This window comes from Vigna umbellata, chromosome 2 (genome assembly GCF_029865625.1).
Source record: "Vigna umbellata cultivar VRB3 chromosome 2, Vumbellata_1.0, whole genome shotgun sequence".
NCBI classification, from domain to species: Eukaryota; Viridiplantae; Streptophyta; class Magnoliopsida; order Fabales; family Fabaceae; genus Vigna; species Vigna umbellata.
The window spans coordinates 11,560,877-11,577,357 of NC_142166.1; the positions used below are offsets into that span (position 1 = coordinate 11,560,877).

The 16,481-nt window shown below is 33.9% G+C and overlaps 1 protein-coding gene across 1 annotated transcript; it reads right to left on the bottom strand.

Moving 5' to 3' along the window:
• Window positions 1-3,233: 3,233 nt before the first annotated feature.
• On the bottom strand, window positions 3,234-5,391 carry LOC124825428 (HVA22-like protein a). Its single transcript, XM_047298035.2, has 5 exons — window positions 5,177-5,391; window positions 4,955-4,981; window positions 4,462-4,584; window positions 3,582-3,828; window positions 3,234-3,482 (listed from the first exon to the last, which is right to left on the bottom strand). Exons 1-5 carry the CDS (start codon window positions 5,230-5,232, stop codon window positions 3,435-3,437), a joined length of 501 nt encoding a protein of 166 aa, XP_047153991.1. The 5' UTR covers window positions 5,233-5,391; the 3' UTR covers window positions 3,234-3,434.
• Between the last annotated feature and the right edge of the window lie 11,090 nt (window positions 5,392-16,481).

A 16,481-nucleotide genomic window follows, 5' to 3' on the forward strand; every position in this document is an offset into this window, starting at 1 on the left:
TGTTTGATGTATTTCACTATCTATAGTTATGAATGAAATGGATTCCTATTACTTTTAAAAGGATGCAAGAAATCTTATATTTGTTTTGCCACTTGAGATGGTTACCGTGGCTGCTTTTTTAAATTTTTGAAGAAATTGATCATGATGATGATAAGACTAATCAAATACCAATAGCATTTTAAATCCCAAGTACAGAAATCTACTGTATATGAGAATTTATAGGTTATTGTAACTCTTTTGTTTTTGCCTTGAAATGGTTACTGTGAGTGCTTTTTAAACTTTCAAGAATTTGACCATTATGAAGTTAATACTTGTAATCAAATACCAATAACATTTCAAATTCCAAGTAGAAATGTATATACTGTTTGAAATTTGTAGTTTATTATAATTCATAGACGACTTTATCCAATGTTACTAGAATTTTGATGCAGAAATGAATTAATGGTTTGGTACTGAAGTTTGATGTGATCTTAATGTAAACATTTTCCAATAATTTAATTGTGATAATGTTAGTTATTTGGCTAGTTTCTTTTATTATTTTGGACAAGAATTTATAATATTTTTATTTCAAAGTTGACAATATTTAGTCAAAAGATTAACCAAAACAGAACAACTCTCATGTTATAAGGGGCAACAGATCAGCTTACATGTGAAAGTCAAAAAGATGAATTAGGTAAAGTTTAACATTTTATTTTGGATCTCCCTTCTTAAAAATTCATCCAAATAGAATTTTATGGAAATTGTTTTTAATTGGGAGAGATTCAAGCTCCTCTTCAAGCCCATAATAAAGAACACTTCTAATTTCAAAATACATATATCTCTTTTTTATGATTTTAAGAAAAGGATTCTGGTTTTAAATATTTTTTTTCTTCCTTCTCCATTTTTCTTATCTTATTTAAAAATAACACATTGATCAAAATTTAATAAAAAATTATGAAAACTAAAGGTTTAAAATACAGTTTTATAAACAAAAATAACTTGATTTAATTATAAAAAAAATATTTTTTATAACTTTTAAGGATTCATAAATATTGTTTACACAATATAAGGACAATGAATGTGGTTGGAATTCATGTTTGACTCCCATGTGAAAATTTGTTGGATGATTATTATCACAAATGAAAACTTGTTGGACAACTAAAATGAGTTTCTAACAGAGTGAGTTAAAGAAAACATGTTACTAAAAGAATACTGTTGACATTTATGCCTTTTATGCTATCAATAAAATAATAATTGTATGCCTTTATGTTTATATTTAAATGTGTATTAAAAACAAAAAAGTCGATCGATTTAATAGTATATTTTATATTTATTTATTTTATATTAAAATAATGTTTTTTCAAAAATATATAATAATTAAATAATTTATTTGGTTATAAAAAATTTCTATCTTTTAAACATTTAATTTTTAATTTCCATAACTTTTTCATTTAAAATTTAGCCACTAGATATTTTAAAATAAAATAGCACTTTATTAAAATATAAGGACAGGTGAATGTTGTCTAGAAATGTTAAAAGGGGAGTTCTCCTAAAGTTGGTAATGTGTTTTTTTTAGGGTTAAATATGTTTTTAGTCCTTAAACTATTGGCCGTTTTTGGTTTTCGTCTCTCTTTCAAAATAAGGTACAATTTGGTCCTCATTCTTTTCGAAACTCTAGTTTTAGTCCTCGAAACTTTGGTTTTAGTCCTCGAAAACTAACCTCGAAAACTACCACATTTTTAACGGTGTTAGTTTTCGAGGACTAAAACCAAAATTTTGAAAAGAATGAAGACCAAATTGTACCTTATTTTAAAAGAGGGACGAAAACCAGAAACGGCTAATAATTTAGAGAATAAAAACATATTTAACCCTTTTTTATGATGAATTATCAAATATTCTTTGTTAAATAATAAAATTGTTACAACAATACTTAGAATTATATTAAAATCATGTTGAAAATACTTTAGATGTACATATCTAATTATATTAACGGATTAAGAAGCTTACAAAATCAATTAAAGCATAATAGAACACATTAGGGTTATATTGTGTATTTTGATCGATTAAATTACTAATTTAATCATTTAAAACAAAAGTCTAATCAATTAAGGTTTTTTACCTAATTAATTAAAATGTATTAGAATGTTCTATCCTATGTTTTAACTTGTCTCTTTACGAAATATATTTCAATCATTTGACAAAACAATGAGTTTAAGAAGAGAAGCACACAAGAAGTTGTCCAAAAACATTCTTGGAAAACTCAATCAACCTTTGTGAAAAAATCTCAAAAAATTTCCAAAGTTTCAAGAAAGCAAGAAGAATTGTAAGATATGCACAATTGTTGGTGCCTTCAAGTTTCATTAAATAGTTAATTTTATTTGTTACCTTAGTTTTGTAGGCAAAGTGCAAGAAAGTGTGAGTGTGAACTTCTCTTGGTTATTGTTTTGTATTACAGTGTGTGGGGATATAAATTGAGAGAATTTTTTTTATTCTTGATTTTAAATTTTAGTGGATTTTTTGTCTAACTAAATTGTTGAAGGAAAACTCAATGTAAGCTCAATTTAAAAGTTGAACTACTTGATTTTGCATTTTATCTTGATTGTTTATAAACCATTGTTTAATATTTCAAGAACTACGATTTTAAAAAAATTATGAAAATTGATTTAAAATCCAATTCACCTATTTTGATTGAGATATAGGCGCTATATTTTTAACAAGTAACACCAAAAAAGTAAAATTTTATAAATATTTTTTATCTTGTAACTAGAGAGGAGTATGAGCGTTATTTAACATCTAGCGAAAACATAATTTCCCCTACCAAGTAAAAGAACATGATAAAAACAATAAGCTTTTACAAAAGTATAACTTTAAGAGTACTTTTATTATATTTGTATTTGATCTTTAATTATCTATTTCTTCTATTATTTTTTTCTCATTTTTATTTCCAAAACAGATTTTAATATTTTTAAATAGGAATTATCAATAGACAAAACAACATCAGTTTATCATTTAAATTGATGGAAGGAAAATTTTTGCCATCTATCTCCACTTGAAAATAATGCTTGCAACTATAAGAAAAAGTAATAGTGACACTTCACCCTTTGAAGGGGTTCATCTTAAGTATTGCAACATTTTAGTACCACACACCATCTCATAAACAACAACCTATTCATTATGTTACATAGTTTGGACCAAAACCTATTTGACTACTTTCCTGTTAAGAAGGGCAAAGTAGTGAGTAGCAGTGTCACAAATGAAACAAAGTAACAAACTGATTTGTATTGCACATCCATTATATATATGTATATATTCTACAATTCTATATACCACAGTTTGACACACACTATGGCTGTTATAGTCAAGAGACAAAACATAGATGCCTAAATCTGATATATGTAGTTACACACTGGAAAAAAAGTTAAGCCAACATGTACATGCAACCCATCTCTCATCATTCAATAGCTTCCATTTGCATGCTTGCTACTTTTCCTAGTTTTACCAGCCTGCAGAGTGATGATGGCATTGTTAGCCAAATACAGAAGATAGCATAAATATGTGGTATTAACGCTTAAACCAATAACCAAGTTTACACATGGAAATACCTTGTTAAGCAGATTCTCAAATGCTTCAGTTCCATGCTCTTCAATGTACTTCTCTGCCGCAGTTAGCATGTCCTCTGGCTTCCCCAAAGAATCCTTTTTGCTTGGAACGTACCAGATGTTAACGTTCTCAGTAGTACTGACAAAGAAAGGTCTAACATAGTGCTCATAAACATAGGCTGCACCACTGAAGTAGGGAATGACCAACCAGCTGGTAAGGATCAGCTTTGCATATGACCAAATGGGAATCCTGCAGTATATTCACACAATCAAATCACAGCTAGTTAGTATTTTCCCCAGCCTAATTCTTATTCTAGGTATTATATAACCATAACGCTGTAAAAACATCAGAAATGCAGATCTAACTAAATGTAGTAGACTACACCAAGCACTCCTGAGGTTTTCCGAAATTATACAAACACTTTCTGCTTTTTCCATTCTTACATTTGCCTCTCTTAGTTGTTGAAAAAACATACATTGACAGAACACTCGAAGCAAAACCGAACTCAAAATGCAGTTTCATTCGTGTCTTGATCTCCATATTCCACGTCACAGAGCACAAATTGTAGATATTTAGATAAGATTGGAGACTGCAACCAACACTTCCACTTACACCACAAAAAAGGTAACAGTGTAGTATGAATTGCATTGCTGGTAAACTTAGCTACGATGACGACTAGTAAGTAGTGATGAACACATCTCTTTCTTAAATAGCTATTGTCATAACTTTGCTCAAAATCAATAACATCCAATAAGTAACAGCCCATGTGATAATAAGGACTCAAAATATGAGATTTCTCATCAAATTTATTAAGTACTCATGTCAGGTTAAGTAAACAAGAAAACCCCCAAAACAACGATTCAAAGGCAAAGGCAAAATTACCATTCAAGAGCTTTGGCAAAAGTAAGTTCAAAGAGGGTGATCAAGGAATACAGAACCCAATAAGTGAGCCATTGCTGGTCATCAACGGGGGACTTGCTTTCAATTGCCCTAACCGAGGCATATCTGAGACATTATTCACAGAAATCAGAGACCATGAATGGATCAATCACAAGAGCGAGCAAAATAAATACAAATAGAATATAAAAAAAAAGGGTTATCAGTTTTAGTTCCTGAAATACTAGAATATTCAAAGAGAACACTGACCATGGATCAATCATTGGTTTTAGGTCCTATATTTTTTAAAGTACTAAACTTTGTACGCAGATCAAATGTTTGTTCTAAAGACTAAAGTTCAAATATTTTAAAAAAATAAATAAAAGGGTGAAAATAAAACACTAGCTTTAAAAAAATAAGAAAACCAAACTACAGAAAATTTTAGAGCTAAACATAGAGTCAATCCTAAGCTGTTAACATGTCTATGTATACTACTTACAGAGGATACGCAAGACTGAGCACAGGCCTGCAAGAGAAACCCAACAGCGAAAGGTATCACCATCAGTTATGAGAAAAAAAAAACAGACTGAACTTGAAAATTATTGTTAATTTGGTCATCGAAGGGATGACCGTGAAGCCGTGTGGCACATAATAATTTCCAAGTAGTGTGTTTTACAGAGGTAGGTAAGACAAAGAAAAATGGGTAAAACATAAAACTTACCCAGCAAGAACATCAAAATTTTTCAGAACAACCTTCAGGAAACTTCCAGCTCCCATGTTGGATTCCTCTGTTTTAAAAGGAGTGTGTCTGCGTATGAAACTAAACCACTTTGATTGGAGATTGCACTCACGATTTGACACAAGGAGAGAGAACAAAGCAGCGAAGTTAAGAAAGTTTTCTGTGTTGCAGGTGAATTCAATCTCACCGTTGGATTAGAAATCACTAGTTTTTATTCTTTTTAAAGGAAACGGTTCTTTTTACAACTTTTGAATATTTATGCCATTAAAAATATATAAAAATAACTGTATTTTATATCTTAAAAAAATGTGTATAGCTTTCAAGAAAAAATCTTGAAAATCTGTATTTTTTATCCAGTAAATAAGAAAAGTAGTAATTTTTTTTTAAGAATATTGAAAATTTGGTTTGATATATGGAAGTCCTAGAATTTGGTATGCGATGTTCGTCATGTGGTGACGTGAGACAAACCTAGCTAGCTGGTAGACAGGAGCGGTTTTAAAGGTATTAGACATTATATAATTGAAAGAGGAAGTTACAAGGGAAACTTCGAGAGACACTTTGATATTATTTCAATCCTATGTTTTTGCTAAGAATAATTTTTTTAGGAACAAGTGATGTAATAATTTTAAAGGACCAACATACTTTAACAACGATTTTTTAACATTGTTTTGACAACGTCACACGTCACATTTGGATTGGAGGAATTTGAATTTTTTAATTTTTTGAAAATGTGGAGTTCAAATTACGCAGGTTTGTTTTAAGTGAGCTTCCAAAAATACCATTGGCCTGTTTCATTGGAAATCAACGATTGGTGTTCCTGGGTTTTTATTTTGCATTCTCGGCGTTAGTGTTGGTTCTCTGTGTCTCCCTCCATTTTCGTCAAGTTGGTGTTTTTCGTGGAGGTTGCAGTGCGAAATGGCAACGTCCTCGTAAGCATGGTCTGACGACGAAGGTAAATGCTTTCTCCTTCCATTTCCTTCGATGCGTTTTGGGTTTGGGTTTGGGTTTGGGTTTGGGATTGTGTTGTTTTGGTTATTGGGTTTAGTTGTTTTGGTTATTTTGTTTTGGTTGATGCAGTTGACCGTTCGTCACTCATTTTCGACAAAGTATATATGTAGTTTGAACGAACGCTTGACAGACGAGCATCGGTCAGTGATTGCGAAAACTCCATTTGCGTGGTTTTTAGATTTGGGTGTTAATGTTAAACTAGGTAGGAATATATTGAGTGAGTTATTGGTTAAGTAGGACGATTCGAGTAGTGCCTTTTTAGTTGGAAAAAATGTTAAATGAAATTGATTTTTATTTAGGATTGGGATTGAGTACAAATGGTGAAAATATTAACTTAAAGGAGGAAATGGGAAGTAGTAAATGTGTGAAATACATAGGTAAAGGAACAAAAGATTTGAATTTGATATACAAATTATTAATGCGAAAACACAAGAAAGTGATACCTTGTTCTCATTTTTGTAGCCTTTACATACTGGTAGGGATATGTGAGATTTTATTTCCAAAACGTAGCAGAAAAGTGTTTCCCGTAATGTTTAATATTGTTGATAATTTAAGTGGTTTGGGTAGTTATTGTTGGGGTAGTCTAGTTTATCGTTTTTTGTTACATAGTTTGTGCAAAGCTTCAGAATCCTTGAAGAAAGGCAAAGGTACAACAAATGTTTACGTGGATGGTTGTGTTTACATGTTGTAGGTAATTATTATTTATTGATGTAAAATGTAAATTGTTTGTTTATTGTGGGCATTTGCTATTTTACTAAATGTTAAGATGATTTTTTTTAGATATGGTTTTTTGAGCATTTCATTCCACCGGAAGGTCCAATTGACAAATTTCCGAGAATATTGCATTGGATCAATATAAATGTGGGAGACAAGTTCGTAAAAGGGGTTATGGAGACGGGAGTGGTATGTGGTTTGTTGTTTGAGTTTTTGATGTTTTGGTATATTGACAAAACTTGTATAGTATGATGATATATGGTTAAATTTCAGGTTCTTGATGATGTTTATGTTGGTGCTTAAACCAAGGATAAGAAGGAATACAGACCAACACCATCAAAAAAGGATGCCCAACCAACACCAAAGAAGATACAAAAAAGAAAACAGAGAAAGTTTTATGCGTGCCTTACAGGACCAAAAATTTCTAATTGAAGAACTTAAAAGGAGGGTTGCTGGTTTGGAGTCACAGTTGGCTAAAGAGAAGGCAAGACGACAAAATAAAGATCATGGTGGAGAAAGTGTGCCTCGTACAGAACCATCCATGAACACTGGTTTTGTATCCCCTAGTGACATTGACACAAATCAACAACCTTTGAAGACGTATGTGAGGGTTGGATCACGAAGGCGTTACAAAGGCAGAGCACTCAGGACTCCATACACTGGAACTGTAGTGCTTAGAATTAAAAATGAGTGATATGTGTATTGAGTTCATTAAAGGAAAGTAAATGATCATTGTACATACATGAACAAAACAAAGTGTAATGTATCTGATTTAGTTGAATAATATAAAATTTGAATATTTGGTTACGTTACATATTTTTATTTTGAATTGCATTCTTTTTATCATTTGTGGCTTTGTTTGGAATGTTAATGAATAAAATGGGCATATTGTGATGGATGAATGAAACTTTGTTTTTGAAATGTTGAAGTTGGCAGAAGTTTTGGTTAAAAAATCATTGTGGTAATTGTTTACGTGTTACTTTGTGTCATAATTGCAGTGTTGTTAAGTTGATTATGGTGTTTAAGTGTGAATAGATGGTGGGAAGTGATGTTTGGTGACCCCATGATGTGGGTAAACAATCGTTGCTGGTGAGGGCACCAAGTTGGGCAATTGTTCAGTCCTCATCCTGAAAAAACATTGTGGTAATCGTTTACGGGGGCCTGGTAAACGATTACGCGAGAGAAATCAATGTTTTGTAAAGAAAGCTCAACTAAAGTAGTCAGCTGTGGTGACCTGGGTGATCATTGGCAAAAATTGTTAGTTTCAGGCACAATCTCAGTTCTATTTAGTTCCTTTTGGTGTTTCAGTGGTGGTAAAGGGTGGGGGGTGATGTTTGGTGACCCCAAGAAGTGGGTAACAAACCATTCTTACTGAGTTGACCAACTTGGACAAGTTTTGGGCTGATGACCTGGAAAAAACACTGTGGTCATCGTTTACGGGGGCCTGGTAAACGATTACGCGAGAGAAATCAATGTTTTGTAAAGAAAGCTCAACTAAAGTAGTCAGCTGTGGTGACCTGGGTGATCATTGGCAAAAATTGTTAGTTTCAGGCACAATCTCAGTTCTATTTAGTTCCTTTTGGTGTTTCAGTGGTGGTAAAGGGTGGGGGGTGATGTTTGGTGACCCCAAGAAGTGGGTAACAAGTCATTCTTACTGAGTTGACCAACTTGGACAAGTTTTGGGTTGATGACCTGGAAAAAACATTGTGGTCATCGTTTACGGGGGCCTGGTAAACGATTACGCGAGAGAAATCAGTGTTTTGTACAGAAAGCTCTGCTGAAGTAGTCAACTGTGGTGACCTGGGTGATCATTGGCAAAAAATGTTAGTTTCAGGCACAAGTTCAGTTTTATTTAGTTTCTTTTGGTGTTTCAGTTGTGGTAGAGGGTGGGGGGTGATGTTTGGTGACCCCAAGAAATGGGGAACAAGTCATTCTTACTGAGGTGACCAACTTGGACAAGTTTTGGGTTGATGACCTGGAAAAACACTGTGGTAATCGTTTGTGGGGGCCTGGTAAATGATTACGTGATAGAAATCAGTGTTTTGTACAGAAAGCTCAGCTGAAGTAGTCAATTGTGGTCACCTAGGTGATCATTGGCAAAAACTGTTAGTTTCAGGCACAAGTTCAATTCTATTTAGTTTCCTTTGGTGATTTAGTGGTGGTAGAGGGTGGGGGGTGATGTTTGGTGACCCCAAGAAGTGGGGAAGAAGCCATTCTTACTAAGGTGACCAACTTGGACAAGTTTTGGGTTGATCACCTAGAAAAACACTATGGTCATCGTTTACGGGGGCCTCGTAAACGATTTCGCGAGAGAAATTAGTGTTTTGTACAGAAAGCTCAGTTGAAGTAGTCAGCTACGGTGACCTAGGTGATCATTGGCAAAAACTGTTAGTTTCAAGCACAAGTTCAGTTCTATTTAGTGTCTTTTGGTGTTTCAGTGGTGCTAGAGGGTGGGGGGTGATGTTTGGTGACCCCAAGAAGTGGAGAAGAAGCCATTCTTACTGAGGTGACCAACTTGGACAAGTTTTGGTTTGATCACCTGGAAAACACTGTGGTAATCGTTTACGAGGGCCTGGTAAACGATTACGCGAGAGAAATCAGTGTTTTGTAGTGAAAGCTCAGCTTAAGTAGTCAACTCTAGTGACCTGAGTGATCATTGGCAAAAACTGTTAGTTTCAGGCACAAGTTCAGTTCTATTTAGTGTCTTTTGGTGTTTCAGTGGTGCTACGGGGTGGAGGGTGATGTTTGGTTACCCCAAGAAGTGGGGAAGAAGCCATTCTTACTGAGGTGACCAACTTGGACAAGTTTTGGTTTGATCGCCTGGAAAAACACTGTGGTAATCGTTTACGAGGGCCTGGTAAATGATTACGCAAGAGAAATCAGTGTTTTGTAGTGAAAGCTCAACTTAAGTAGTCAGCTGCGGTGACCTGGGTCATTATTGGCAAAAACTGTTATTTTCAGGCACAAGTTCACTTCTATTTAGTTCGTTTTGGTGTTTTAGTGGTGGTAGAGGGTGGGGGATGATGTTTGGTGACCCCAAGAAGTGGGGAACAAGCCATTGTTACTGAGGTGACCAACTTGGACAAGTTTTGGGTTGATCACCTGGAAAACACTGTGGTAATCATTTAGGGGGGCCTAGTAAACGATTACGCGAGAGAAATCAGTGTTTTGTACAGAGAACTCAATTGAAGTAGTCAACTACGGTGACCTAGGTGATCATTCGAAAAAACTGTTAGTTTCAAGCACAAGTTCAATTCTATTTAGTGTCTTTTGGTGTTTCAGTGGTGCTAGAGGGGGAGGGGTGATGTTTGGTGATCATTGGCAAAAAAATTAACTTTTCACACCATATATTCATGACAACACCAAATATTAGAACACTACAATTCATACAACTTAGAAGTTTGGTTGGGATGGGATATTTGCTTCTTTAACAAACAAAGGGCCAATACTACCTTCCGGTATATTCAACAAGATGCAAAAAAATCCTTCCATATTTTCAGCCTACCAGTTAACAGATAAATAACATGTTAAATAAAACAGGGTTATATGATAATAACAGGGTTATAAAGGCTTAAAGTTGTGGAATCTTACAACAGCTGTGTCAATCCTTTTCCGGTCTCTGATCCCCCTACCCAATGAGTCAATCACAAATATCCCTAATGAACTCAGTTTCACTGAATAGCACCACCAATGATCATCGTGGACAAATGGCATAAACAACTACAAACAAAGAAAAAATATCATAAACACATGAACAAGAAAAACTGGACAAACATCGCATATTAAAGGTTACTCACAAAGTTAGCTGTGGCAATGTCTCCAAGTCCAAAATGATCAGAACGCAAATAACTATTGTAGTTATGAAGCGTAAAAACATGATGATTCTGTGGACGTCTCCTATAATCAGTAATAATATGGTGCTGTGGACAATTTCGAATTCATCAATGTGGAAAGCAGCACGGATTTCGGCCTGATCACGATCTTTCTTTCTTACATACCACTCCAGATTTAACTGCACCAAACACACACAAGAAAATTTCGCAGATACGACAATCAATATTGACATAAAACATATAACGAAGGTTGAAAGACTTACATCTCCGGTCTAAAATATATGTTCAATTTTTTTAGTCCTTGAATTATACGAGAAGCATCGCATTATGCGCGGGAACATCCTATGAGAAGCATGACCATGCAAAGAAAGTCTTTCAACCGCCCAAGCCTACAATATCATAATATTATTTAATGACACCTATTAAATAATGTTCTCCATTCCATTAACATAATAAATTATAAATCATGTTACCTGTAACACGGCCACATTGCCACTAAGAGTGAGTGACTGTGCAATACCTCCTCTCATAATTTTCTTCATACATTTATTTAAATTCTGTTCAATATGTTTATGTACACCAGTGCACCAATCGTATAGACATAAACTGTCTAAGTCATCTAACACTGCAAAAGGCATGTTACAAACATGCCTTGACTTCCTAGGAAAATAAAAAGCAACCAACAGACTAATATATATAACCTACATACTACATCAACCTCAATGTTTTTATCATGCACAATCACATTAAACATGTCCGTCAAATCCTTCAAACTGATGATTTTTGAATTAAACATTTCACCAACCAATCCAACTACTGATTCATCAAAGGGAATCTCTAAACCACCTATTTCTAAACCTGTGCTCATGAACACATCAATAACAGAAAATGGCACCAATTGTTGACTAACTCTAAAACTATTATCATGCCCGACCCACCGACACACCATCACCTTCAATAATTTCAAATTGACATCCAAAGGGTTTAGAATGTTCAAACACCACCTAAATGGAGTCATCCTAATGCGCTCTACATGACCCTTTCCTAGTAAACGATTCATTTCAATAATGATCGATGAGTCCATCGAGGTAAAAAGCCGCCACTACACAAAATTATGATAACTTTATTAATTACAAAACTTATGAGGATAAAACATAATCTATAAAAACAAAATTAAATTCTATCTCACACTTCGTTTTTGGGCTTCCATTGCACCTGCACCAACAAAACAACATTCCACACATGTTAAATCATTAAGCTTAATGAAACACTATAACGCAAATGTACAAAATACAATCAGGGTTCGCGCATTTTGACTTACAACAAAAACACAACCACAACAACAAAGGAAAAGAACAATGCGCCACAGCCACGTCGAACAGATGGAAGTCCACATCACTGTCACGATAACCAAAATGACACCAGCCTTCGAACCACAGAGAAGATGGAAGAGTAGATGACACAACGACAGAGATAAAAGAAGACAAGACGGAAGTCCACAAAACTGTCACCAACCCCAAATCGACACTAGGGTTCCAACGACGGACAAGATAGAAACGTTGGATGACACAATGAGAGTTTTCAACGAAGTGTAGAGGCAACGATTCCTGGACAGAGCGTTGCTAGGAATTTCAAAAGCGCGAAAACATTTTTGTAATCTTTTCCTTCCTATTTTGCCCTTCCACTCAACATTTTTCCCTTTTTTTCTATTATTTTTGGCCAATGCAAAGCCGCCACCTGACGTTGTCAAAACGTTGACAAATATATGTTGTGAAAGAAACATTTTCGAATTTTAAAATAGATAAAAGAGTTAATATAATTATAACACTCTATTATCTCTGTGTAATATAATATTAATCGAACACAGATATATCGAAAACGGGATTTAAACAAATAAATTCATGTCAATATAAATTTATCTAATCCATTTTATAGCTTTAAATAGATAATAATATCAAATAAATACTTTTTGAAAGACTTATTTAGAATATCCTATTACAAACTAAAACATGGCTTTCTAATAAATATTTTTTATTTACATGTGAATCTTAAAGGTATAATAGAGAATATATTTATTAAAAAATAATTATACAATTTAGAAAATTAAATAATAGTGTAAGATTTTTCTTTCAACTTCTCACGTGATAACTTAATTTATGACATTTAAATTATTAATAAAATATTTTTTTTAATAATGGATTCATGTAATTAATATTATAAATCATATTAAATGATTCCAAATTAGTCAATCAAAGATAACATAATTAGTTTAATACATTTTCATATAATTAATCAAATTCAAACTTTAAAATTTTTGAAATGTACATCATCAAATAATTATACATATATGGATAGGTATTGATTAATTGCATATACACATGTATTGGTTTATTTTTAGGTCATTTTAGTGAGTAATTATTGCCATTTAAATACCTTTCACCATTTAAAATATGGAAGAGTTATTAAACACCTATAACTCATGCTACAACATTATTGATTGAGTGAAAAGCTTTACCACTTGAGTTTTTCAACATTTTAGACAATATGTTTATAAAAAAAGAAAATTGATATTAAACCTTTTTTGCTTAAACTATCAACATATTCTTTGAGCAACATCCAATATCGCTTGAATAGTATAGAAAATGCTTGAGCGATAAGACTGACTAATAACATTAATATATTTATCAAAACCTCACCACTTTATCAATACTTCATTACTTAAGTGATACTTGTCACTTGAGTAACGAAGTTCTAGAGGAGAGAAAACTAATTAGACATCTCTCTTGTTCAAAGTCTATATCTCTCACTCAAAGTCTACAAATACATATAAAGTTTTATCTATTGCTCGACCCCATCCTCATGATTGACATTCTCCTTATCTTTGTTCATAGGGCGATAGCAACAGAAGGACTCACTTTTGCGGTCTCTCCTTTGTACGATCATCATTAACATCTTCAGCAATAGTTGTCTTCTCGATCGCTTTAGCAGTTGATATCTCATCTACGTCCATCGTACGAACCTTAAAGATGTCTTTGTTCATATCAAATTTCACGTTCTTCGAAGACAACTTTGATACAAGTACTCGAGCTATTTGATTGCCTTATTAAAGTTGTTGGTGTGCTCAATTATTATATATTTTTATAAGTCAACTACATTAGCCTTAAGCTTTGCTCGAACCTCTTTCTCTTAAGCAACCTCCTTTTTCAAGGCATCTATTTCACTTTTTAGCTTTTTTTTGTTCTTTGTTCTTGGCCTTCTTTGAATCTAAGCACCTGGTCTTCCATGTTTTCATTTGCTTGACGTTCTCCTCAAGGGCCTTCTTCTACTCAGCCCGTGCATTTTTGTCTTCCTCATAAATTTTTTGTAGGTTAGCAAGCTCCGCGATCATTTTTGTCTTATCCCCATCGACCATCTCCTTCTACAAAAAAATAGATACCTTACGACCAAGCATTGGGGACCGACTTTGAAATTTCAACATCGCATGAATAAGAGTAGCCAACTCAGCCTCCTCTACCATCTTTAGTTCATTCTCCTTCAGCCTTTTGCACATGACAACAAGGGCCCCTCAAACCACCCAAATCAGATGACTTGCTCCCTGAACCTAAACTACCACCTTGGTTGAGCAGCTAAACTCTTAATATTTTTCTGCCTTTACCCACATCTTCCTGCTTTGGGGGCACAAACCTCTTGGTGCCACTAAAGGGCCAATGAGTATCTACAATCATTCCCTTGAAGTTAGGAACCACAATCTCTCCAGCCTTCTTGGCCTCCTCGGCCAATTGGTTCCTTAACTTGTGGAACATGTCCTCATATGTTCTTGTCTTACAACATATTAGGTCATGTAACCTGTAAGAGCCACTAAATTTTTAGATCAGCTAAAAAACACACAAGTCAGTTAGTTACTAGCTCAGGAGAAAAGTAAATTCTAGCAATGCTTTTAATAGGTAGCTTTCGAGGGAGCTACTCCAAGATCTCAATTATTCTCCGATCCTTCTCAGATAATATGTCCTTCGATCATTTCTTATACCTAAGGGGGTTATTAGTCCAATAGAAGAGAAAGTTTGTGTTGTCGTTTTCATCATAAAAATGTGAGGGATCGGTCAGGTTCACCATTACCTTAAATAACCAATTCTTAAACTTCTTAAAAGATTGAGAATAAGCATATATCAAACATGTACTTAGCCTGCTCACCAAGGATAGTTGGGTAATTGGATCCCTTGGCCACATTAGGTAAAAAGGAAGAAAGCACTCAGGCAAAGGAGATAAATAAAAAGCCTATCATACTAATCTAAAAGCTTGAAGTCAACCCCAACTATTCAGATGAAGTTGTGTTGGTGAAATATTTAGAAATCTAAGCACACCTATGGTAAACTCATTAAAAGGTAACCAGACATGCAACTGAATGAAAAAATCTATACACATGTAAAAGACCTCCTTCCCATACCCCTCTCGGGCATGATAAATATTGTCAACGGTACTCACCCTTCTAAGCGACACTATATCCTCTAACACTCCTCTCTCAAACACATAAATGCTATTTAACCAGGAATCAAAATTCTAGACCACTTAAATTTGGAAAATTAACTTCTTCTAAAGGATCTACCCACCCATACCCCTTCCTTCTAGCTAGTCGGGACTCGACATGCTCTTTAATAGGATCTTCCCTATTCTCAATAATAACCTCCATTTCCACCCAATGGTCTAAGATGATGACGTGTTTGATGACACTGAGATTTGACTATTACTACTATTTGACTTCTTCCTAGAACCCATATTTGACCGATTACAAGACATACCTTTGAGTAATTAGTTATTAAAATTATTCACGCTTCTCACAAGATATTGGCAACAAGCAATTTCTCTTGGTGCTCAAAAGTGAAAAATGAGACTCTTATTTATGACAAAATTTATAACATTTAACCTTCCCACCCTTTTCCCTCAACCATTAGATCTTTCCATATTTGAAAGCTAAGGGTTGCAATTTTTCCCCTTCCAAGCATTGCATTGTTTCTTATGCAAGACAACAATCTCATACCTCTTCACCTCCCTTACCATGTCACAAATGGTACTTCATCATTACAACCTCTTTGTAACTACGCTTCTCAAGGCTAGAGGGCTACTATACCTATAAGGTTATACATCTAAAGATATTCATTTTCTTGCAAGATGAATACTCAGCACTAATATTAGGATCAACATGCCAAAGATTGAAGATTGATTATCGCTACCTGATACGTTGAAGCTCTTTGCAAGCCTTTAACATGTAACATATAAAGCCTAGGGGACTGGTGTATTGTATATGACCGAGCACTTCTCAGCCATACCAGTATAGGATTCATCCCTAAACAAATACATGTTGAACTACTAAGTCAACATGTACTCGAGTCATCCTTATTAAGTCAATATGACATCTCATAAGATACTTAATCATCATGGTCCATGGTTAGCTACGATAATTCATAGACCAACAAGTATTTCGGTCAATGGGTCTAAACTCATCCAACTAAAAGCCCATAAACAGTAAGTATAAATAACACATTTTACGATATATGTTAATTACGTTTTATTAATTACTGCATTTATTGTTTGTTAATGTGATAGGTTAATTTGAGCGTCAAAGTGTTTTATGTAAAAATAACATATACTCATCTTAGAGAGAACGAACACTCAGGAAAAAGACAAATATTCTAAAAATTGATTTTAAAAGTTTTTGAAAGTAATACATATTCGAC